At 40.7% G+C, this 25589-nt stretch overlaps 1 protein-coding gene and 1 long non-coding RNA gene across 2 annotated transcripts; one reads left to right on the top strand and one right to left on the bottom strand.

The window, feature by feature from the left end:
• Positions 1-1009: 1009 nt before the first annotated feature.
• Positions 1010-5095, top strand: LOC310715006. The gene is made up of 2 exons (XR_014530212.1): positions 1010-2175; positions 2761-5095. It is a non-coding gene; the product is annotated as an uncharacterized lncRNA (long non-coding RNA).
• Positions 1105-23338, bottom strand: LOC310714988 (potassium voltage-gated channel subfamily A member 3). The gene is made up of 3 exons (XM_083521124.1): positions 20671-23338; positions 2772-4039; positions 1105-2184 (listed from the first exon to the last, which is right to left on the bottom strand). Exon 1 carries the CDS (start codon positions 23168-23170, stop codon positions 21614-21616), a length of 1557 nt encoding a protein of 518 aa, XP_083377250.1. The 5' UTR covers positions 23171-23338; the 3' UTR covers positions 1105-2184; positions 2772-4039; positions 20671-21613.
• Positions 23339-25589: the final 2251 nt, after the last annotated feature.

Genomic DNA, 25589 nt, shown 5'->3' with positions numbered 1-25589 from the left:
AAACATATGAGGCTCTGTATGAGAAGTTGGACACAGTTGGAGAAAAGGATTTGTAGCGATTGAAAATGTGTTGACTAGTGATGAGCGTGTGTTGAGAAGGTGGAGGGAGTATTTTGAGCAGCTGATGAATGAGAAAAACAAGAGAGAGAAGGTTGGATGATGTGGAGATGGTGAAGCAGGAAATAGATAGGATTAGTAAGGAGGAAGTGAGAATAAGGGAGATGTGCAGACCTGCAGTAACTACAGGGGAATAAAGTTTATCAGTCACACCATGAAGTTATGGGAAAGAGTAGTGGAAGCCAGGCTAAGAGAAGAGGTGAATCTTATATGTGAGCAACAGTATGGTTTCATGCCGAGAAAGAGCACTACAATGCAAACTTTGCTTTGAGAATGTTGATGGAGAATATAGAGAAGGTCAGAAGGAGTTGCATTTTGTGTTTGTGAATTCAGAGAAAGTGTATGATAGGGTGCCGAGAGAGGAGGTGTGGTACTGTATGGTGTGGCAGAAAAGTATGTGAGAGTGGTGCAGGACAATGTGACAGCAGTGAAGTGTGCAGTAGGAACGACAGACTGGTTCAAGGTGGAGGTGGGACGGCATCAAGGATTGGCTCTAAGTCCTTTCCTGTTTGCAGTGGTGATGGACAGGTTGACGGACGAGGTCAGACAGAAGTCTGAATGAACTATAATGTTTGCGGATGATATTGTGATTTGAGGTGAGAGTGGGGAGCAGGTTGAGAAGAGCCTGGAGAGGTGGAGGTAAAGGGAAAATGTATATTACTGCAGTGAGACTTGCGATGTTGTATGGTTTAAAAACAGTGGCATTGACTAAAAGACAGGAGGCAGAGCTTGACGTAGCAGAGTTAAAGATGACGAGTTTATTAGAGGAACAGCGCATGTAGGACGTTTTGAAGTGAATGATGTGTGATTCGGATGGTGTGCAGAGGAGGGACATGGGGTATGTCGGTAGGAGAATGTTGAGGATGGAGCTGCCAGGAAGGACTTAGACTTAGACTTAGATATACTTTATTGATCCTGTGGGAGAAATGATTGCATTACAGCAGCAGCAGGTTACACAAACAGTTGTAGGGAGGACGAAAAATTGAATGTAATTAAATAATTGTAACTTTATTAATGTGAAGTTTTTCAACTTAAAAATAAATACAATATTGCAGATGATGCAACAAAAAACTGAGTGCAAACTGGCAATTCAGAAAGAAAGAAAAGAAGAAGAAATGAAATGTGCAAATCATCAGCCTATGTATGTGTGTGTAAAGTGAGAGAATGAAGGGCTGTGTATATAAGTTGCTATTATCGTAAATTAAATAGAGATAAGTCATTGTACATTGTACAGTCTAATTGCATACGGTAGGAATGATTTCCTAAACGGTTCTTTGTGACAGTGAAGCTGAATCAGTTGGAGAATAAACTCCACTGCCTCTGTATGGGATCATGTAGTGGCCTGTTGTCCCCCACTGTCTCCAATCTGACCAGTTTGTGTCCGATTATGTATTCAGCCTTGCAAATGATTTTATTGATCTTGCCTGCATCCCTGATATTGATGCTGCTCCCCCAGCAGACCACAGCACTACAAAGGGCACCTGCCACAACAGACTGATAAAAAAACTTCCAGCATCCTGCTGCATACATTAAAGGATCTGAGCTAACTCAGTAAATAAAGTCTGCTTAACCCCTTCTTATACACAGCGTCGGTGTTGGTTCCCCAGTCCAATCTGTTGTATAAGTTGTCCAAAACCCCAACCTCCTCACCCTTAGATGGTAACAGGTTTAATCATAGTTTTACCCTCCCTGAAGTCCAGTACCATCTACTTGGTTTTCACAATGTTCAGGAGCAGATGGTTTCTGGGGCACCACTCACAAAGCTTCGAGAAATGCTCTGTACTCTGTCTATCCCTAATATACCCCACCACTGCAGAGTCATTAGAGAACTTCTGCAGGTGGCAGTTGTATAGGAAATCTGAGGTGTCCAGAGTAAACAGGAATTTCAAAAGGACAGTCCCCTGAGGTGTTCCTGTGTTACTGACCACCACATCAGACATGGAATTCCCCAACTTTACAAACTGGGGCCCATCTAACAAACAGTCAGCTATCCAGGACACAATGGATGTGCTGACACCCATCCTGAGCAGTTTCTCACTTGGTAGTAATAGTTGTATTGTATTAACCCTCATAAGGTCTTCGTTTCCTGTTTACAAATCTGGTCTTTGGGGTCTATATGACCCCAACAATTGATAGAGAAATTATACAAAAAATATACATTTTTAATTATACAAATAATATATATTTTTTTTTGTTTACTTCTCATCTATTCATTAATGCTGTGTTTTGGGAGATATGAAGTACTTTTGTACCTATTCACCACACAATTCCTCAACTACACCATAAGCTTGCATATGAAATATTAATTCTTTATGAAAAAATCACTTAAATGATGATCTAAATTTCTGATTTATGCTGGATTTATAGATTTTTTTTTGACAAATGAAGGAAAAATATTGAGTTTTTTTCACATTTCCCATTCATTTCAATGTGGGGTCATATTGACCCCGAAGACCAGAAGTGGAAAAAATTTTTTTACATACCTTCAGAACAACCGAATCAAGCCCAGTTTTTTTGTGTGTGTATAGATAGATTATGTAGGAAAAGTCACAAAATATTATTCCACTCAGATGAAGGGAACCCTTTTTTTTTAATCAAGGAAAAGTCGATTGGGGTCATATAGACCCCAAGGACCGATTAAAGGTTAAAGGCACTGGAGAAATAAAAAAAACATGATCCTCACAATACCACTACATTCATCCAAGAGTGAGCACGCTGCAACAAGTAGATGACTGCATTATCCACGCCCATATGAGGCTGGTAGGTCCAGGGAAGATTTAACCAGTGGTCCTAGATGTGCAAAAACTAGGCGCTTCAACACCTTAATGACATGTGACGACGGTGCGACAGGTCTGAAGTCGGTAAAGCTAGATGGGATAGCCTTCCTAGGTACCGGTACTACACAGGAGAAGTACACTATAGTAACAAAATCTTTATAATAATCTTCACTCTGCTGGTTAGATGTTCCACTAGATTTTGGAGTGTGCTTGTTGAGATTTATGCTCATTCAGCCACAAGGGTGTTAGTAAACTCAGGTATTGATGTAGGTGATGTGAGGAGGTCTAAGGTACAGTCATCATTCCAATTCATCCCGAAGGTTCGGTAGGGTTGAGGTCAGAGCTCTATAGCAAAAGACTCAAGATCTTCCACTCTTATCCATGTAAACCATACTGCACAGATCTGGCTTGTGAACAGAGGCATTGTTATGCTGGAACAGGTTTGGGTTTTTTAGAGCAAGTGAAGGGAACTTGATTGCAACTGCATCCAAAGGCACTGTATACAATTGTGTGCCTTTAACTTTGGGTAAAAGGTTCAGGAAGAACGACATATGGCTGGAAAAGTCAGGTCTACATCTATAATCACAGCCTTGCAGTTTCACGTCTGCCATTGCATTCAAAAATGTCTTATTGATGTTGTGTGTAGTGTGTATCTCATATGTACCTCCAACATTGTGGTAAAATATTGGGAAGGACTAAATACTGTATGGGTGAAGAAACAGGTAAAAGTCAATATTTTTCCCATGTAGATAGACACACATGCAGATAGATAAAATACAAGTTACTATTATTAAATCTGTCAACAGCAGCAGATTAAAATTTATATCAGTTAGCACAGTAACTAGTTAGCAAGCCGTTATGTAGCTGTACATCGGCAGCCATTTTAACTCCTGTTTATTTTAAGTCCTTATTGGCACAAGTGTTAGTATTAAATAGACATAAGATTATCTTTAGGTCTTCTTTTCCAACTGAGGAAAAATAAAGACTGTTTCTAAACGCAAATAACAGAAAAATATGAAATGCTAAAACCAGGACGTGGGTTCTGCCTTTTATTCCTTTGGCTCCTTCATTGAATTCTGGCAGGAAGTAGACGAGGGCGTTGGAAACTGGGACGAGGCACGATGTGATGGGGCAGAAAAATCCTTCTGAAAAAAAAAAAAAAGACAGCATGATATTTTATGAGTTGGAGGATCTGAGGCTAATGAGTCATATGTGGCAGTATGAGGAAAACCCTGTGACATCATTTCCTCTTTGAGATCAGGATGACAGGTGCTGTCTCTGTGGGATGCTGGATGTGGTTTCCATCCATCTGTTTTTTTAGGCGATAGGTATAGGGTGGATAAAGAGGGGATGGATGCAGGCAGTATGGAATTAATTGTGTGTGTGTGTGTGTGTGTGTGTGTGTGTGTGTGTGTGTGTGTGTGTGTGTGTGTGTGTGTGTGTGTGTTCTATTCACTGCAGGATTTTGATGAATTCATCTTAATATAGATGATTACACTGGAACAAATCTGATCATGTCGGACTTAATCAGATGAGACGATTTTCTGCAGGATGAAATGAAGTACTAAAAACTAATTCAAACTATATTTTTTGTACGCACTTTGAAATAGTCTCAGATGATATTTACTAGATATTTCACTAAATTAGCATGAATTTAAGGACTGAATAGCTATGCTGTATCTGATGCAGCACTTCATTTCTTCACGCAATATATCTGATTATTAACTGAAACGATCAGCTTTTCTTTGTGCACTCTGGACCTTTTTGTATAGAAAACGGCGAGTGTGCATTGCCGTCATAAGAACACCTGACTTTTTTCTGCACCCGAGACACAATAGATTCGAGTCAACACAAACCTCCACATGCTAATATGCAGCATTAGCAGTTCCTCCCTGCACCTTCATAAGCAATGGATATGTCAGCAGCATTATTGCTGGAGTTTACCGCAAACACTGCATTTGTATGAAGTGCGAGCTCATTGGCAATGTCAAATACGCAGACTCCACTAAGGGGACGATGCTGGAGTTGAAAAAAAGTCTTTAGAGAAAAAAAATCAAGAGACAGTTGCAAAGACAAGGTTTTAAGCAGAACAACTAAAAGAAAAGCTAAAGCAAAAATGTTATGCAAAGGTGAAAGAGAAAAAATTCTAGTAGATATGAAAAAAAAAAAAGAAATTGTACATAAAAAGCTGAAAAGAAAAAGCAAGATTTTAGATGGCTAGGACTGAAAGAAAACGTGAAAACGCTAAGAAAAAACAGCAAAGAAAAAAGGCTTAAATAAAGATTTTAGCAAAGGCTTGCAAAAAAAAAAAAAAAAAAAAAAAGGTTAAAGCAAAAAAAAAAAAAAAGAAAAGTAATAAAGAAAAACCTAATGCTAAATGCTAAAGCAGGAAAGAAGTGAACGCTAAAAAAACTTCTTCTTTTGGCTGCTCCCGTTAGGGGTTGCCACAGCGGATCATCTCTCTCCACACTACTCTGTCTTCTACAACGGCCTCCTTTCAATCAACTACCTGCATGTCCTTCCTCACCACATCCATAAACCTCCTCTTTGGCCCTCCTCTTTTCCTCCTTCCTGGCAGCTCCATCCTCAGCATTCTTCTACCAATATACCCCATGTCCCTCCTCTGCACATGTCCAAACCATCTTAATCACACCTCCCTCAAATTGTCTCCAAAACATCCTATATGCACGGTCCCGCTAATAAACGTGTTTCTAATCCTGTCCATTTCACCCTTGCAGATACTCTTCTATCACAAATCACTCCTGCTATCACTCTTCTGGACCCACTCCACCCTGCCTGCACTCTTTTTTTCACTTCTCTAACACACTCTTCATTACTTTGCACTGTTGACCCCCCAGGTACCTGAACTCCTCCACCTTCTCCACCTCTTCTCCCTGCAACCGCACCACTCCACTGCCCTCCCTCTCATTCACACACATGTACTCTGTCTTACTCCTACTGATTTTCATAACACAAAAAATACAAGGAAATCAAAAAGTGAAATGACAAAACTAAATAGGCTAAGATAAAGCTAAAGAGAGCTAAAAACTAATAAACTACTGCAAAAGCATAATGCCAGGAAAACTTGTAGAAATAAATTATGTAGAGAAAAATAAACTACAGAAAAGAAGGCTTGGAATAAAGTTTAGCACAAAACAACTAGTGGGATTAAAAGCTGAAAATATTTTTTTTTTTTTTTGGAGCCTATTGGATTTGTTTCAACAGTGTTAGATGTACTAATGTTTTGCGTGTGCGTGTGTGTGCGCATGCGTGTGTGTGTGTGTGTGTGTGTGTGTGTGTGTGTTTCTTTCTAAAGTCTCATAAAAGACAGAAAAGCCTTTCACAGCTCCAAGGATACTGCAGCATACATTATTTGTGTTTGTGCATGTGTGTGTGTGTGTGTGTGTGTGTGTGTGTGAGAAAGAGAGAGAGACACCCACATGACCCACATCAAACTATCTGCAACATGTTCCTTTTCACAATCTCATAAAGGACAGACAAACCTGCAAAAGCCCAAGGATACTGCAGCATATAAGATTTTTATGATTGTGCTTATGTATGTGTGTGTGTGTGTGTGTGTGTGTGTGTGTGTGTGTGTGTGTGTGTGTGTGTGTGTGTGTGTATGTGTGTGTGTGTGTGTGTGTGTGTATACGTGTTTGTGTGTAGCTGCAATCCGCTGTAATAAAAAGCACTGCAGTCCACCTGAAGGTGAAGTAAACTGGGTCGCTGCAGCTGAGCCCGACTCTGCTCCCAGACTTTTCACAAGGACACAAAAAGATCCAGAAGGTTTCTGCTTGTTCTTTGCATCATGTATTTTTATGTACATCATGTTTGGATCACACAGTATTGGCCTCGATATGATTGAGTTTTATTTTATTTCACCAGGTATCAAACACTAACACATCCTCACCCTTAGCTTCAATGCTGACACAAAACTATCTCAATCTCGCCACTTCATGACACGATCAATCTGATATTACACATTCAACTGCTATAAAATGTTGAAACTATTTTCAGACAGATATTAGTTCCTGTCAGCTAATAACTGAGTGCTAATCACTCAAATAAGATATTTTGCCAATAAAAACAGCACCTGACAAGTATCTGTGTCTTATTAATGGCAAGAAATTAAGCACGGATGTAATACTAGCTTGTTTGACTCGCAATTTATTTCCACACAGCTTCATGATAACTAAGCTAGCTTGTTAGCTGGCCCACTTTTTTCTGTGCTGTGTTGATAAGTGACTACATTAGCTGAGTAAAAAATTATATATATGCCAGAAAAACATCCAAGAAACTGGGGTAATCAATTTACATACAGTATTAAGGTTCACAACAAAGCTTATGACAATGCTAGGTGTGGTCTAGACTAATTATTTAGGCAACACAAATTATTATAGTTTTTTTGCATGAGGATGGATTCTTCATTCTTCAGCGTTATCATCCTAACACTGTACTGAAGTTTTGTACGGCACACGTGTTAGTTTGTATTAGTGTTTGATAAATGATGGAATATGTATGCAACAGTTTTTGGTCCATCCATACAGACTTACACACACACGCGCACACACACACGCGCACACACACACACACACACACACACACACACACACACACACACACACACACACACACATACAGAAACCAGCTGTGTTTACATCTTTCCATTTTATGCAGTTACGTCAATGATGACATCACATCTTGACAGCACATGAGAAGTGATGGAATTAGTTTAACTAGAATTCGCCTACATACAAAGAGGCCAGAGGTCGAAAAGGGGCACTTCAGTAAGGCTTTACACTTATAGCAGCAAAAACAACACGCACACGCACGCACACACACACACACACACACACACACACACACACACATACACTGGCGATCAAAATTAGAGAACAATGTATAAACAATTGAACAATTCTGAAATAATTTAATCTTTACTGCTCAACAGTTGAAGGAGTTTTTGTCCTGTCTATACCATGCTACCAGAACACCTTTTCCACAAATTAACTAAGGCAAATTAAAAAAAAAAAACATTTATTTCCAGAAAACACACTGATCAAAATTAGAGAACACTTTCAGATACCTCCCAGTTATTGGTGTTAATCTGGCACCTGATGCTAATTTCCTTGATTATCTGTCAACCCTTATTTAACTGGCAGCCTAACTTCCAGTTTCACTGACTCTGCAAGATGGTGGGCTGTTCTAAAGTGACTGAAAGCCTCCGGCAGCAGGTTGTCCAGATGAAGGCCAAAGGGATGACCCTATCAGCCATAGCAAGACAAGTTGGTCATTCCAAATCTGTGATTTCAAGAATATTGAATCTTTACAACATCACAAACTCATTGAAGTCCGCCAAGAAGGCTGGTCGTCCACGGAAGACAAATACTAGAGAGGACAGGATACTGCGGAGGATCTCAATGGGCGTTTCCACACTGCAGCTGGAATTGCTCACCAGTTCAGCGCTGAACAGGGTAAGGATCTGTCTCATCATACAGTGTCTCGACATTTAAGAGCATTTGGACTGAAAGCCCACTCTGCAGTGACCAAACCTCCCATTAGCATAAATAAGCAAAAGGCTAGACTAAGCATGTTGTGTGGACAGAGGAGAACTGGTCCAAAGTTCACTTCAGTGATAAAAGCAAGTTTAATTTATTTGGGTCCGATGGGAATCATTACGTTCGGCGACAAACTGGAGAAAGCCTGAACCCAAAGTGTGTAAAGAAGTCAGTGAAAAGTGGAGGAGGAAGTGTCATGTTTTGGGGCATGTTTTCTGCAGCAGGAGTTGGGCCTCTTATACAGCTACATGGCAGAGTGAATGCAAATGTTTATCAGAACCTTCTTCAACAACATATGGTTCCTTCCCTGCGTTCATCGCCCAATCAGCCCGCAGTGTTCATGCAGGACAACGCTCCATGTCACACAGCAAAACGGGTAAAGCAGTTCCTTCAAACTGAAAACATTGAAATAATGACATGGCCTGCCCAGAGTCCTGATCTCAACCCAATAGAGAACCTCTGGAAAATCCTTGGCAACAAAGTTATGGCCAAGAAACCCACTACAGTCACTGAACTGTGGAGGAGACTGGAAGAAGAGTGGACCAAAGTCACACCAGAGCAGTGTGAGAGACTAGTGCTGTCCTGTGGCCGCAGATGTGCTGATTTCATTCAGAGCAGAGGCCTGTACACTTCCTACTAATTGCTGACTGTTGTAACCTTCAGAAAATTTTGTTATGTGCTACAGTCATTGTTGTTCTCTAATTTTGATCAGTGTGTTTTCTGCAAAATAATGTTTTTTTTAAAAAATGCCTCAGTTAATTTGTGGAAAAGGTGTTCTGGTAGCATGGTATAGACAGGACAAAAACTCCTTCAACTGTTGAGCAGTGAAGATGACATTATTTCAGAATTGTTCAATTGTTTATAAATTGTTCTCTAATTTTGATCGCCAGTGTACATACACTTAAAGTAACAGTCTGAAATTGAAAGAACGGAAAGGCAATGGCTGGATGAAGGAAGAAAAGTAGTGCAGAAGTCAAGGACAAAAAGCTACAATGTCTTGGATCAGCATTAAGGGCAAAAAATTCTAAAGCAAATAAAGGTCCCAGGCCAAATGTCTGAAAGAAGAAGTCCAGGGTAAAGCTGCAAGACACGCCAAGACAACTGTTATGACACAAACAATGGCTAGGGCTAGCACAAAAAAAAGTAAATAATGCAAAAAAATATATAAATACCCAGGGGCAAAAGCCCAGGGGGTAAACTGGGGTAAAGATCTGGAACAAAAGTGCAAGGTTAAATTACATGGATTAGCCTTGCCCAAAAGAACAGTGTTAAATCTAGGGCAAATACTGAAGTGCAAAAAAAGTCTAAAGAAAAAGGCCAGGTGCATGTTGCATGTTGCAGTAACCAAGCAAAGGCAAATCATTTTGGTAAAAGGCTAGGCTAAAAGTCTAAACCAAAACTCAATGGGAAAAGTCTGAAGAAAAAGAGCCTAGGGTAGATTTAAAGGCACCTCCTCCAGTGGGATTTAAAGAGCGAGGAAAATCCATGAATTCGTCCACTTGACAGTTTAAGATGAGCTGAATTCTTCTTCCCATTCCAGGTTGTTTCCGTAGCACTGAAAATAAAATACAGACAGGTTTGACTGATGATGATGATGATCATAATAAGAAGAAGAAAAAGAAAAAGAAGAACTTGCATGTAGCTTGCATTCATTATTCAATAATAATATTAATACACGTTTTAGCATCTGATTCAAACACACACATCATTTGTACCTGATAATTTTCAAGAAAAAGGCCTTAATAATGCATAACATTTTCATTGCACGTCAAAGCAAATGGAATGTCATGCATAGTTATCACAAATTAGTCATGAACTGTGTAAAGTGATTGATTTGCAGTGTGAGCTGATTTTCTTGTCATAATTTCCCCTTTTATAGCAGCATATGCACATCTTAGAAATGATTACACATTTTAAACTGAAGCAAGCTGCTGCAATGCCTGAGCATTTGCCAACAAGATTGAAAAAAAAAGAGTGGCAGGGTATCCTGTGTCATAATCGTGCCAATCATCAAATGATTATTTTTTTTTTTTTGCAAACCAGAGTAATTAAAACTGCAAATCATGTAAACTGTTAAGTCACAAATTGCTTACAACAGTAGCAATACGGTTAATAATAACACTGACCATTAACTACAACAACATTTACCAAATATGCCTACAATGGTCACCACTGGCAGCAATGGCTCAAAAGTTAAAGGTTTTCATCACAAATGTTGGGGTTTCATGCCCAATCAAATAATGCCCTTTACTAACCACAGTGACAACATGTACCACCAACACTACCAACATTTACTAACCACAGTGCCAACACTTTAACACCAACACTACCAACATTTACTAACCACAGTGCCATCTAACAACAATCACAATATTTATCACCAACAATCCTAACATTTACCACAAACATTACCAACATCTATTAACCACAGTGCCAACATTCACCACCAACACTACCAACATTTACTAACCACAGTGCCAACATTCACCACCAACACTACCAACATCTATTAACCACAGTGCCAACATTCACCACCAACACTACCAACATTTACTAACCACAGTGCCAACATTCACCACCAACACTATCAACATTTACTAACCACAGTGCCAACATTCACCACCAACACTACCAACATCTATTAACCACAGTGCCAACATTCACCACCAACACTACCAACATTTTACTAAACGCAGTGCCAACATTCACTACCAACACTACCAACATTTACTAACCACAGTACCAACATTCACCACCAACACTACCAACATTTACTAACCACAGTACCAACATTGCCATCAACACTACCAACATTTAATAGCCACAGTGCCAACATTCACCACCAACACTACCAACATTTACTAACCACAGTACCAACATTCACCACCAACACTACCAACATTTACTAAATACAGTGCCAACATTCACCACCAACACTACCAACATTTACTAACCACAGTGCCAACATTCACCACCAACACTACCAACATTTACTAACCACAGTGCCAACATTCACCACCAACACTATCAACATTTACTAACCACAGTACCAACATTCACCACCAACACTACCAACATTTACTAAATACAGTGCCAACATTCACCACCAACACTACCAACATTTACTAACCACAGTGCCAACATTTAGCACCAACAATCCTAATATTTACCAACAACACTACCCTATTTAAGTTCCAATAACAGTAGTGAAATAGTGGTGCCAAAAACAGACTCCAGGTATAAAAGCACCAACAAGAACTTGAACACTGAAAGCCAACCAGGGTCATGTTTACATCCAAGAACAATTCAACCATGTGGGAAAAACACTGAGCAACACAGCACACTCATCAAAGCTGCATTAGAGACACTAAAAGAAGAAAGCCTCTGTAAATCCGAAAGGATTTGTTTGGCCAGATCAAACCGACTGGAGTTTTTAATGCAATAAGGAAAGATCAGTGGGCCAAATAATGAGTGATGCAGAGATGAAGCACAGAGATTATCTCCTGAAAGTGCCCGAGTGCCTCCTGGGAGTAGTCTTTTAAAGAGTACCAAAGTGTGTATGCTGCATGTATGGCAGGGAATGTAGAAGGAGTGTGTTACTGGGTATACCATTAAGAGTCTGAAGAAGAATCGCAACATGGCCTGGCTTTCACAAGAACATGCCATGGATTTTTCTCATTTTGTCCTGTGGGACTTTTTCGATTTTTATCACAGCGTGAATTCTTTTTTTGACAAATAACACCAAAGAGCTGAAAGTGTGCAAAGTTAGATGCTATCATTTACCATTGTTTTCCTAATAAACCCTGGTTAAATAAGCAAAAAAAAGCTGTAAAAAGTGTCTTGATTGTTGAAAAAATACTCTGCTCTCACGGCTATGAAACAATTGCAAACACAATACAATTTTATATAAAAAAATCCTTTGTGCCCCATCACTAATGCCTAATAAGGATAGAAAATACATGGCATAGGAGCTGAGACCATTTCCCCATTCAGAATCTTTCCAGATCCCTTTTTTTATTATTCCAAAGACAGAATATCTATCAAATCAATCCAAGTCACCTGCTTACACACTGATTACCTATTATACCATCTTCTTCTTCTTTCAGCTTCTCCCATTAGGGGTCGCCACAGCGGATCATCCATCTCCATACCCCTCTGTCCTCTACATCTGCCTCTTTCAACCCAACTACTTGCATGTCTTCCTTCACCACATCCATAAACCTCCTCTTTGGTCTTCCTCTTTTCCTCCTTCCTGGTGGCTCCATCCTCAGCATTCTCCTACTGATATACCCCATGTTCCCCCTCTGAACATTACCTATTATACCATGATCAATTATATATTTAAACTTTTCTTCTTCTGCCATTTATTTAATTTTTTTGTGATGTAATGAAGCAAGCAATAACGGGAACTCGAGTCTGGAGAGCATGTTTTTTTCCGCCGCAGCCACACGATGGCGCCAAAGATCGCGTGTAGACAAGCGCTTACAACAAATTCACTTCAAGGTGAGTTGAGGGGAAATTCGAGCTGTGGGTGAGCTCATCCACCACACATCTGGATGTTTACAGTTTTTCTCAGTTGCTTTCGAGCATTTCTTGAATCATTCTTAATATTTGCAAACCCGTAAGTGGCCGTACATTTCTCTAAACAATTTCTACAAACAGCACAACACATCGGATTTCTTAAAAAAGCCTTAAAATCCTTAGTTCATCTCTCAAAAGTAGGTATTTGTGTCAATAAACGAGTCCTTTTGTCGTTGATCATCAAAAAGTTTAGTCGTTTTTAGTAGTTTGTTTTTTCTTTCCTTGTATTTCCAGTACTTCCCCACCAGATGTCGCCATTTGTCCCTGTTTCCCTAATTAGTTGCCATTGTTTCCACCTGAGTCATGTTAGCCTGGTGTATATTTAAGGGTACGTCTACACTAATTGGTAAGACGCTTCAATCTGCGTCATTTTTCGCCTGTCGTTTATTTACTTTTTGGCTCTTTGAAACGTTGCATCATTGTTGAAGAATGGCACCGTCACATGACTAAAAAAAATTAGTCTGCGTTTTTTCGAAAGCTTCACATCTCAGTATAAAAATAGCGTGTTCAAATTTACCCATTTTAGAGAGCTACGCTTTCATCGATTAAAAAACACCGTCTCCATGTGGAGGGAAGGCCAAAATAAAGAGAGAATTTTTCAACCGAAAACGTATTGTTTGTATTAGTGTGGAATTGTCTAAATTCCACATTTTTGTAGCTGTCTGTTGCCTGTTCATTGATGATGTGCTGTCTGTTTTCCCATGATTTCTTTTCCCGAATCTCCTGCCTTTTCTCGAGTTGCCTAAAGTTACCGTTTGTTGAGTTTGTTTAATGCTTTACTGATCTTCCTTAGATAAACGTGGTTTAAGATTGTTTGTGAGTTCACGAGCAGGTTTGTTTTTTTACCTTTTTAATTTTAAACTGCTTCTTTTTCATTTAACTTATATTTAGCTGTTTTTCCCTTTTTTCTTTTGGACTTTTGGAGAATAAAAACCTGGATATTTTCTAACGCTTCTGAATTTGTCTCTGCATTTGGGTTCATGAACTTCCCTGTGGCAGACTGCCAGAGCTCCCTGACAACAACTAAGCAGTTGAGGGTTAAGGAAGCTTAAGGGCCCAGAATTGGCAGCTTGGTGATGCTTTGATTTCAAAATCATAGCCTTCCAATGTCTTGACAACTGAGCTACCACTTCCCTAGTGTAATGAATTGTTACAAACAAGAATAATGAGTGTGTGAATGAGGATCTTTTAAACAGTGAGACTAAATCTCACTCTTTTCTCATGCTCAGAAAGACTTTTTTTTTTTTATTTGAAATGTGGATCACGTCAAAACATGAACAATTTCAGTGACTAAAACCAACAGATACTGAATGACCTAATTTACATTTATATATATATATATATATATATATATATATATATATATATATATATATATATATATATAAAATTATTATTATTATTATATTAATAATCAGTGGCTTTGTTTTTGCTGGATTGTGATCCATGCTGCTGCTAGTTTTCGACCTTTAAACCCATTATAAACAGTAACACACCCTAACACACTGTATCCTGCCAAAGATGATACAGATGATTGGTTAATAAACCATGTGTTTAATACACACTACGAGGAGCTTATACACAATTTATTATTGTCTTATTGTCAAGATGCTGGTTTTACAGAGCTCTGGGTTCATGACACTGGTCTGACAGCATTTAGTTAAAGACATGATTGGATGATCATTTCTGGAGGGCAGTGAATCACACACTAACACACACAGACTACTGCATGCTGAAACACCTACACTTTCAATTCAATTCATTTGTATAGCACTTTTAACAATGAACATAGTTTTAGAGCAGCTTTACACAGATAATGCGGCGATATAGAATGTATGAAGAATGAATGTTCCTTATAATCACTTCACACACAAACACATACTACCATGTTAACATATTAACACTCCTGCTCCAATACACATGCACTTACACACCTGCAAATACACACCTGTAATAAAACATCTGCACTTACACACCTGTACTAACACACCTGCACCAACACAATCTACCACTCCTGCACTACCACACAATCACAAAGCTGCACAAACAAACCTGCACTAACACTTCTGCATTAAAACACACTCACACCTGAACTAACACACCTGCCCTTAAACACACTAACACACCTGAACTAAAACACACTAACACACCTGTACTAACACACCTGAACTAACACTCCTGCCCTAAAACACACTAACACACCTGCACTAACACACCTGCACTAAAACACACTAACACACCTGAACTAACACACCTAAACTAACACACCTGCCCAAAAACATAACACATCTGTACTAACACACCTGAACTAACACACCTGCCCTAAAACACACTAACACACCTATACTAACACACCTGCACTTAAACACACAAACACACCTGAACTAATACACCTAAACTAACACACCTGCCCAAAAACATAACACATCTGTACTAACACACCTGAACTAACACACCTGCCCTAAAACACACTAACACACCTGCACTAACACACCTGCACTAAAACACACTAACACACCTGAACTAACACACCTAAACTAACACACCTGCCCAAAAACATAACACATCTGTACTAACACACCTGAACTAACACACCTGCCCTAAAACACACTAACACACCTATACTAACACACCTGCACTTAAACACACAAACACACCTGAACTAACACACCTGCCCTAAAACACACTAACACATCAGAACTAACACACCTACACTTAAACACACTAACACACTTGTACTAACACACCTGCACTAAAACACACTAACACACCTGCACTAACCAGTGGCAGGATGTGCATTTGGTAGCTGGGCCTTCAGTGGGGACTTACCCGAATTAATCCACATCGCAATTATAGAAACCATCAATACAACACAAAAACGCAATATAACAATGCGTGCCGTTACAAGCATTTCACATATGGAGGGTGAATACCATTTTACTAAAGCAAGAAACCCAGTTAAGACAACTCCAAACCTCTACACTACAACCTCAACTGTGCACCTACATTATCTGGAGCAGTTCAGAATCAATATTTGTCTAATAACATGAAAAAAACATTAAAATTTAAATAAAATGCAACCTACTCACCAGACATGCAGACTCATAATTTGCACTGCTCCTCACAGGCTGTAAGCCAGTGGTACCGCTCGTATTCACTGGTCTGGAAGTGGAGAACAAACCCTTTCCCGGGCTGAGACAAGCTAGCTAGCTTCAGGGTTGGCCGACCTCCTCACGATCTCTAGCTTTTCTGGAAAATGTATTTTTAAGTATGTCCGAGACCAAATCAATTTCTCTTTCTCCGTAGGCATAAAAAGTCTAACTCAGATGTATTCATGTGTGCAGCGCTACACACATGGTTTGCCAGTCGAACTTGGTTGTAACAGTTTCACTCTGACCAACCAATCAGAGGACGGAAAAATGCTGACGCTATTCTGGGCCAGCTAGCTGCCCTGTGAGACAAATTGAAAATCTGATTGGTTAAAGAAACAGAGCTAATTCTTAAGGAGAATATGGTAAAAAAAAGGCCAGCAGTACAGACTTCGAAGGCCCTGGGAAGATCAGAATGACATGACAGCACATAGAGGCTAAAATCTGATTGGACAAAAAAATCTAACATCCACATACACGTACTGGAAGCAGTGCAGCCTAAAGAAACGCTACGAAATGAAGAGAATAAACTGTTGGAAATAAATTAATACAATTTTATAGAACAAATATTAGAATTTAGGTTGTAAATGTAGGTCAGTGCTTCTGATAGTGTTTAGGACAGCAGAGAAGCCCTTGCTGGCCCTGACCGCCCACCACTGGTACTAACACACCTGAACTACACACCTGCACTAACACACCTGTACTAACACACCTGAACTACACACCTGCACTAACACACCTGTACTAACACACCTGTACTAACACAAACTAACCCATACTGACAAACCTGCATTAACACAAACTAATGCACATGCAACTACACACCTGCTCTAATTGTTTTCTGTTGTTTCATCTAGCACCAGGGTTCTGGAGGAACATTGTCTCATTTCACTGTGTACTGCGTCAGCTATATATAGTAAAAATGACAATAAAAGCTTCTTGACTTGACTTAAAACACACTAACACATACTGACAAACCTGCACGAAAACACCTGTACAAATACATAGTAATTCATACTGATAGACCACATGTTAACACACCTACATTAACACTAACACAGCTGCACTAACATACTAACACAACTGCCACTACAACAACAGTCAGACAATTGACATTAACACACCTGCATTACCACAGTAACAGCTGACGAAATGTTCCAGCTTCTGTTACCGCACTGGTACATCAGTACATCAGTTTCACACCTCACTGAGAACAATTATGCACAATTAGCGGCGCACAATTAGGTCGGAAAACTAGACGTGGAGAAAGCGAAATGCTTAGTGTAGTGTTTGCAAACACATGAAACACATCAGCGGCGGAAGAGAAAACAGTCACAGAATGCAAGAATGGCAGTAAGTAATTTTTTCCTGCTAAGACAGTGACAAAATCTGTAATTAAAAACGTTTGTTAACCTTATTATCATCTACAGCTGAGCATTTTCATGACCACTATGCTGTATTTCTATGAAAAAAAATATTTATAGATTTATTAAAGTGCTCAGATTAGCATACACTAATTTGAGTAACAACATGGACTGCAGAAGATACACTATATGGACAAAGGACACCATTCCATATGAGTGATACATGCTTTTTGAACACCCCAGTCAATATTTAGTCCTGATTCGCTGTTATAATAACCTCCACTCTTCTGCGAAGATGTTGCACTAGATTTTGGAGTGTACTTATAAAGATGTGTGCTCATTCAGCTACAAGGGCATTAGTAAAGTCAGGGACTGATGTAGGTGAGGTGAGGAGACCTTGGGTGCTGTCAGCATTCCAATTCATCCCAAAGGTGTTCAGTAGGATTGAGGTCAGAGCTCTATACCAGGTCACTCAAGATCTTTCCCTACAACCCATTTAACTATATCTTCATTGAGTTTGCTTTGTGCACATGGACATTATTCTGGAACGGGTTTGGGTCTCCTAGTTCAAGTGAAGGGAAAATTGAATGCTACTGCATCCAAAGACATCATATACAATTGTGTCCCAACTTTGTGTTTGTCCCAATACTTTTGTCCATATAAAGTATAGCGCTAATCTACTCACAATTTACTTGATTTAATACGTATTGCAATCAAACAAATTAAAATTAATCATTTTTATAATATAATTATAATATAATTATAATCCAGCGGTTAAGGCGCTGGGTTACCGATCGGAAGGTCGGGGGTTCAAGTTCCGGTATCGCCAAGCTGCCACTCTTGGGCCCTTGAGCAAGGCCCTTAACCCTCTATGCTCCAGGGGACCCTTACGAGAAAAATAAATCAAGGACCGTGACTTCGGAGCGACGTGGGGCCGCCTTTCCGTGGGCTCACCACCTGCAGGAGGGACCGTAAGGGACCGATGCTGAGAGGATTGGGCAGCAGTCGAAGGCGGGGGCCTTGACAGCCCGATCCCTGGACACGGAGAAGTGTCTGGGGAATCTGCTTAGACTGCTGCCCCCGCGACCCGATTTACGGATAAGCGGGAGAAGATGAAATGAAATTTAATGAATGCTTCAACTTGCAACTTTTTGTTCTTATGATGAGGATAGCATTACGACAAAATTGTAAAGAAATACTGAAATTTTTGAGTAGCATGCAAACGTAGAAATGTGTATATGCGATCCAAAACATTGGGACCGACAGAGCTCAGTTGTCTCGGTGTTACAGCGAATATTTCTGTCTATGTTTTTTGGTGTTTCAAAGTGAAATTTTAGCTCTTTACTCTTCTTTTGCATCACCGAACATTGAAACAGAGCTCACCGATTAGTCTCATCAGCTACAAGTGTGCGCTCGCTTCGTCCGGCTGAGGCGCCTTGCGATCTGTGAGTCAAATCGAGACTAAATGACATCCAGTACACCTTATTTAGCACAGTGGTGAGTTGTGACCTTCAGAGAAAGCTGACCTTCAGATTAGCTTTCATGCAAAATATAAACCCACATTAAGGTATTTGTAGTTGTCTTCCTGATATAAAAGATGAGACCTATAATCATGCTGGGTTTGGAAAAACACAAACACGGTTACATAAACACTATATGGCCAAAGGTTTGTGGACACCTGACCACCACAGCTGTATGTGTTTGTTTGAACATCCCATTGGCATTTTTGTAGGCTGCTTTTGATTAAAAGTGTCTGCTAAATGCTGTAAATGTACATGTAATGTATATTTAAATGCTGTAACTAAACCTTCTCTCTTCTAGGAAGATTTTCTACATATATGCTTAAACAGGTTACATATGAAATGCTCTTAAAGGGAACATGCACAATAAAAAAATACAATATAAAACAAACATTTTACATAGAACTTTCTTGCAACCCAACAACTTCCACGACCCCTTACTGTGTCACAAGCCGGTGTTCGGGGATGTCTGCTGTAATATGATGATATGCTTCCTATGAACATTCTACGTGTGAACAGTTTGAAAAAAAAAAAAGAAGAAGAACACATAGTTGTAATGCACAGGTGTCCACATACTTTTGGCCAGACACTCCACAAGTATCATACCTCCATAAATCTAACTCTAGCCATCAGAATAAAGAGCGTTCCTGAAAGGAAAAAAATATGGCAGAGCTTTAAATTAGATGTGATCAGCTGGACACTAGTACAACTAAAGCTTCTTATTGTATTTTCTTTGTATTTGCATGACTGTTTGTGTTTTTCTATTCTGGATATTTCTTTTCTTTTTTTTTCTTCTGAAATCCAGACTAGGCCATGCATTATGATATTTTTCCTTTCTTGTTTTCGCATGATCATTACAATTTTCTCCCTGTAACAAAAGTTGTTTTCTTGTGATCTCGACGTTGAAGTTGTTTTCTCGTTATCGAGACTTAATTTTCTTGTGATTTTCTCAACAAAACAAATCAAAACTTAATTATTCTGTGCATTCAGCAAAACATGTTCTAGAGGCACCATCGTTACAGCGTCGAGAATGATCACATTTGGATCAGGGACCGAAATAGCTCTGTTTCTCAGTGATTGACAACTAAGACATAAGTGTACGAAGTGGGAAATTAGTTACTTTATGAAAGATTTTAGACATCAATGCATACTGGCGAAAAGTATACGCCAGAAACATTCACAAGGCACAAGATTTTCTCGTGATATAATTACATCATGAGAAAACGGGTTTATACATTGACCTCACAAGAAAACGTTTGTATAAATTTGAGGTTACGCAGAAAAAAGAATAGTGAAGATATACTAATAGTGAAGACTACTGTAACTACGTCTAAAATATAATTACTGACTACTAAAATAATAAAAACTACTACTTTAATACTAGTAACTGACTACTAAAACCATCATGTAATTCATGTTAGAAAGTCACTAATGTTGGGGAACTGTTACTTATAAAACTTATAAAGCCAGTATTTATAGACATTAAAAGTGAGTCAAATCAGTGACAGGATCATCAGATTTACTCAAACCTCTGCCCTTCTCTAAAACAGGGATCCGTACCATTTGCCAAAATGAGCAAAGTTGAGTAAGCTTCATCCACCCACCTGTGTGTTCACACTCCGTAAGGAGTTAAGAGTGTGTGTGTTAATACACAACTCCTCTCTGTCTTCACACCATCAAGTGTCTCCTCTTTTGGACCACTATAAAAATTCCTCCTCGGCAAGGCGTCCTTGTTCGCTACGCTTCAGCCCCCCCGGAGTGTGTGGACGCCTGTTGCATGTTTGTTTACTCCATTGTGCATCCTGGTCCATTTATTCATTAATGGTAAAGCCATCTGGAGACTTGCCCTTGAAACCGATCCGGATGCCATGGAAACAGCAGCGGGTTACCAGGGAAACCAGCGTCACTATGGAGACTTCATCATTCCGGGAGTGAGCAGGATGCTGTCTCTATCCCTTCTCTTTATCCTTTATCCCTTTTCCTTGTCCTTCGGCAAGTGCATGTGTGTGTGTGTGTGTGTGTGTGTGTGTGTGTGTGTGTGTTTGTGTGTGTGGCATCAATCACGCGTTTAACAGTGTTCGTTATTACACTGAAATGAAATACTGATGACACAAGACAATTTCTCAAGACAATAAATGAGAAATAACCTGAATGATGCAAGTTCATTATTATAATGAGACTTCAGGATTATGATTATAAACTCCATACTGAGGAATCTGTCTCTCTCTCCATCTGTCCTTCTCCATCTCTGGAGTGTTTATGCAGAGAAACGGATTAAACCTGCAAGTACACTAGCTTACATATCGGTCTGTTTAATTAATACTAATCATTAATCGAAGGCATTAGCGTTTGTCCCTTTAGCGTCTCCTAACGAGTTAACACTGAGAAGAGCACACGGTACGATGCACGAGCGCATGGACACATGGGGGCTTTGCCGTCTCTCCTCACCTGTCAAGCGTGAAATGGAGGTCGTAGTTCATGTTTAACCTTCACACTCGACTCGAGGAGGATGATTACTGTGATTCTAGTCTGCTATGAAAAGAAATCTTAGACGTCTGTGAAAATCTTTTTGATATGGACACAGTTCTGGTTGTTCTGAGACGGGAAGTTGGTCTGGCTGAAGGCTCCCTCTTCGATCACCATGTACTCGGATCGGCTGAGTGAGGATGAGGACGAGCAGCGCGTCTTCTTCAGCTCCTCGGACGAGGATGAGAGTGGCTGGCAGCTGGCGACGTGTAGGTACTGCGCCTGCTCCTCTCCTTCTGTCTCCCGGTGGTAGAAGTAGTTGAAGTTCGAGACGATAACTGGGACAGGAAGGGCGATGGTCAAGACGCCTGCGATGGCGCACAACGACCCGACAATTTTTCCCCCGATGGTCACAGGGTGCATGTCTCCATATCCCACAGTCGTCATGGTCACTACGGCCCACCAGAAGGCATCCGGGATGCTGTTGAAGCCTGAGTCTGGGTCGTCAGCTTCAGCGAAGTAAACCGCACTGGAGAACAGGATGACACCGATGAACAGGAAGAATATGAGCAAGCCCAGTTCCCGCATGCTCGCCTTGAGCGTCTGACCCAGAATCTGAAGGCCCTTGGAGTGGCGTGAGAGTTTGAAGATCCTGAAGACACGCACTAACCTGATCACTCGGAGGATGGCTAAACTCATGGCCTGCTGACCGTTCCCCTGGCGCTCGGCGAGCTCTGTCCCCAGCGTGATGAAGTACGGAATGATGGCCACGATGTCAATGATGTTCATGATGTTCTTGGAGAACGTAGCCTTACTCGGGCACGCGAAAAAACGCACCAAGAGCTCGAACGAGAACCAGATGATGCAGAGTGTCTCAACTACGAAGAAAGGGTCCGAGAAGGGGCTCGGGAGCACGGTGGTGGTGGAGTTTTGCAACATGGTGCCGGTGACCACTGGCTCTCGGTTATCATCCTCTCTGAACTCGGGGAGCGTCTCCAAGCAGAAGATCACGATGGAGATCAGGATGACGAGCACCGAGACAATGGCAATGGCGCGTGCCGGACCTGAACTTTCAGGATATTCGAACAGGAGCCAAACCTGCTTCTGGAACTCGCGGGTCGGCAAGGGACGCTCTTCCTCTTTAATAAAGCCTTCATCCTCACGGAACTTTTCCATTGCCTCTTCGCCTAACTCGTAGAAGCGGATCTCCTCGGAGAAGATGTCGATGGGAACGTTGACGGGTCTCCGGATGCGCCCGCCGGATTGATAGTAGTATAGGATGGCGTCGAAGCTCGGCCGGTTGCGGTCGAAGAAGTACTCGTTGCGCAGAGGGTCGAAGTAGCGCATCCGCTTCTTCGGGTCGCCGAGGAGAGTGTGCGGAAACTGCGCGAGCGTCTTGAGCTGCGTCTCGAAGCGCAGCCCGGAGATGTTGATCACCACGCGCTCGCAGCACTCGCGCTGCGGCTCATAGCGCTCGGGCGCGGGCTCCTCCGCGTTGCTCTCGCCGCCGCACGTCACCACCGTCATGGTGTCCTCGCGCTCCGCGTCGGTGTAGCCGCGGTTCACCTGCGTGCCGTCGCCACGGTGTCTGGATGCGGAAGGCGGAGGAGAGCGCAATAGTCTCAGGTGGTCATCCATGCACACGCACGCACGCGCGCGCCCCGAAGGAGGAGAGGAAAGGACGCCTTCCCTCTCTCTCTCTCTCTATCTCTATCTCTCTCCCCCCTCTCCCTCTCTCTCCTCGGGTCTCCTTCTTTAATTTTCACCTTCCCTTTACGCGTTTTTTCTTGCCCCCACCCACCTCTAAGTGCCTTTATACCACACCAGACGCGCCTACATCTGCCCGAGCGCGCGTTCCGTCCAATCAGACAGCAGACCCCGACGTCAAAAAACGTTCGTCTCTGTGCCTTGATGGTCTGTTTCGAACCATTTGACTCACCTCATTGTTTCGAGTGCAACTGAGATTTGGTTCCTCCTGTTGCATTTATTCACCACGCAGAGGAGCAAACAACAAAATATCACACACACACACACACACACACACACACACACACACACACACACACACACACACACACCTGCTTACAGGAAAATCATGCTTTCATCCCGACACTCGCTGTATTTTATCCTGCTTTCCCACTTCACTCTGTTCTCTTTCACTAGATTGTCTTCTCTTTTCTAATGCTTTATTAGAGAAATTGGCTACCAGACTTCTTTAGGTTTAATATGCAAATTGACATAATGCTTCATTTTTGCTATTTGGTGTCCTAAAAACCACTTTTCTTGACTTTTGTGCAACCAAAAGAAAAAAACACAATCACAAATTCGGCCACGCAAAATGTTACAAAGAACCAAAGTCGAGGTCGATTTCTTTCCAGCTATAAATTCATACAACCTAAACATCACTAACGATGTGCCATCTAAATCTGTCTGGTGATTATAACCTACAAATTCCACTTTCACTATTTTAAGTATGGTAATAATATGCAAATAAATATTATACCTGATCTTTCCAGCTATATGTGGTTTGTCCCCAAACTTTTAACACAAAGTTGGAGACCCAAACTTCTTCCAGCTGGACAATGACAGTGCACAAAGCCAGCTTCATTTAGATAACTCTTCTGTGGGTTGAAGTGAAAGATGTTGAATGACATTTAAGAGAAGGCTCGAAAAGGCTGTGAACAAAATGGATAAATCTGTCATATGTATTAGGTCACAGAGCTGTCACATGCATTCTAAAAGCATCTACAAACTCCACAAATGATTCATATGATGGTGTAGACATTTGGGACACCGGACATTTCCACAATATGTGGTTCTTCTTGAACAGTTACCAAAAGGGAGAGACACACAATTGAATTAGATGTACATATAGTTTCCATTTGACTTACAGATCACGTGTTGTCTCAGAAGTTTATATTAAATAATTAAGTCAAAAATGGGATCTAATGTATTCTGTTGAGGGGTCTTTTGGGAAAATTAAACACTTCAGCGCTACATGATAGTATGAGATATGAGACTCCTGTCTGATTTCGTCCGTCAATCTGTCGATCTCCACTGCAAACAGGAAAGGGCTCAGAGCCGATCCTTGATGTAAACTCACCTCCACCTTGAACCAGTCTGTCATTCCTAATGCACACTTCACTGCTTTCACACTGTCCTGCACGACCCTCATATACTTCTTTGCCACATCTGACTTCCTCATACAATACCACAACTACTTCACATCTCTTCCTCGGCATGAAACCATAGTGTTGCTCAGAGATCTTTTAACACCTCTTCTCTCAGCCTGTCTTCCACTACTCTTTCCCATAACTTTAAGGTGTAGCTGATCAGCTTTATTCCCCTGTAGTTACTGCAGGTCTGCACATCTCCCTACAACTCCTACTCCATTCCTCAGGCATCCTCTCACCCTCCAAAATCTTGTTAACCAATCTGGTTAAAAACCCCACTGCAATTTCTCCTAAACATCTCCATGCTTCTACCGGTATGTCATCTGGTTCTACCGACTTTCCACTCTTCATCCACTTATTCGCTGCTTTCACTTCCTCCTTACCACTTCCTGCTTCATTATCTTCACATTAATCAACCTTCTCTCTCTCATTTAGCTTCCCAAAATACTTCCTCCATCTTTCCACACACTCTCCCCACTAGTCAACACATTTCCATTCTCATCCTTTATTGCTCTAACTTGCAGCACATCCTTCCCAGCTCGGTCCCTCTGCCTGGCGAATCAGTACAAATCCTTTTCTCCTTCATTAGTGTCCAACTTCTCATACAATTTTTATTATAAATTATACATTCTAAATACAATTAATTATAATTACTTCGAATTGAAATGCAATACATATTAAATCATGTGAGTTGTAAGTTGTTTATCATCATACACTATATAAACAAAAGTATTGGGACTCCTGAGTTTTCCAACCATTTGTGGTGCTTTCCCCAAACTGTTACACAAAGTTAAGGCACATTTGTATAGGATGAATTCGGATGCTATAGCATTACATTTTCTCTTCACCATGAATTTAATCACGTTTCTGGATGATTAACAGAA

The sequence above is a fragment of the Silurus aristotelis genome (genome assembly GCF_946808225.1).
Source record: "Silurus aristotelis genome assembly, chromosome: 19".
NCBI classification, from domain to species: Eukaryota; Metazoa; Chordata; class Actinopteri; order Siluriformes; family Siluridae; genus Silurus; species Silurus aristotelis.
This window is presented reverse-complemented; position numbering and strand designations above follow the sequence as displayed.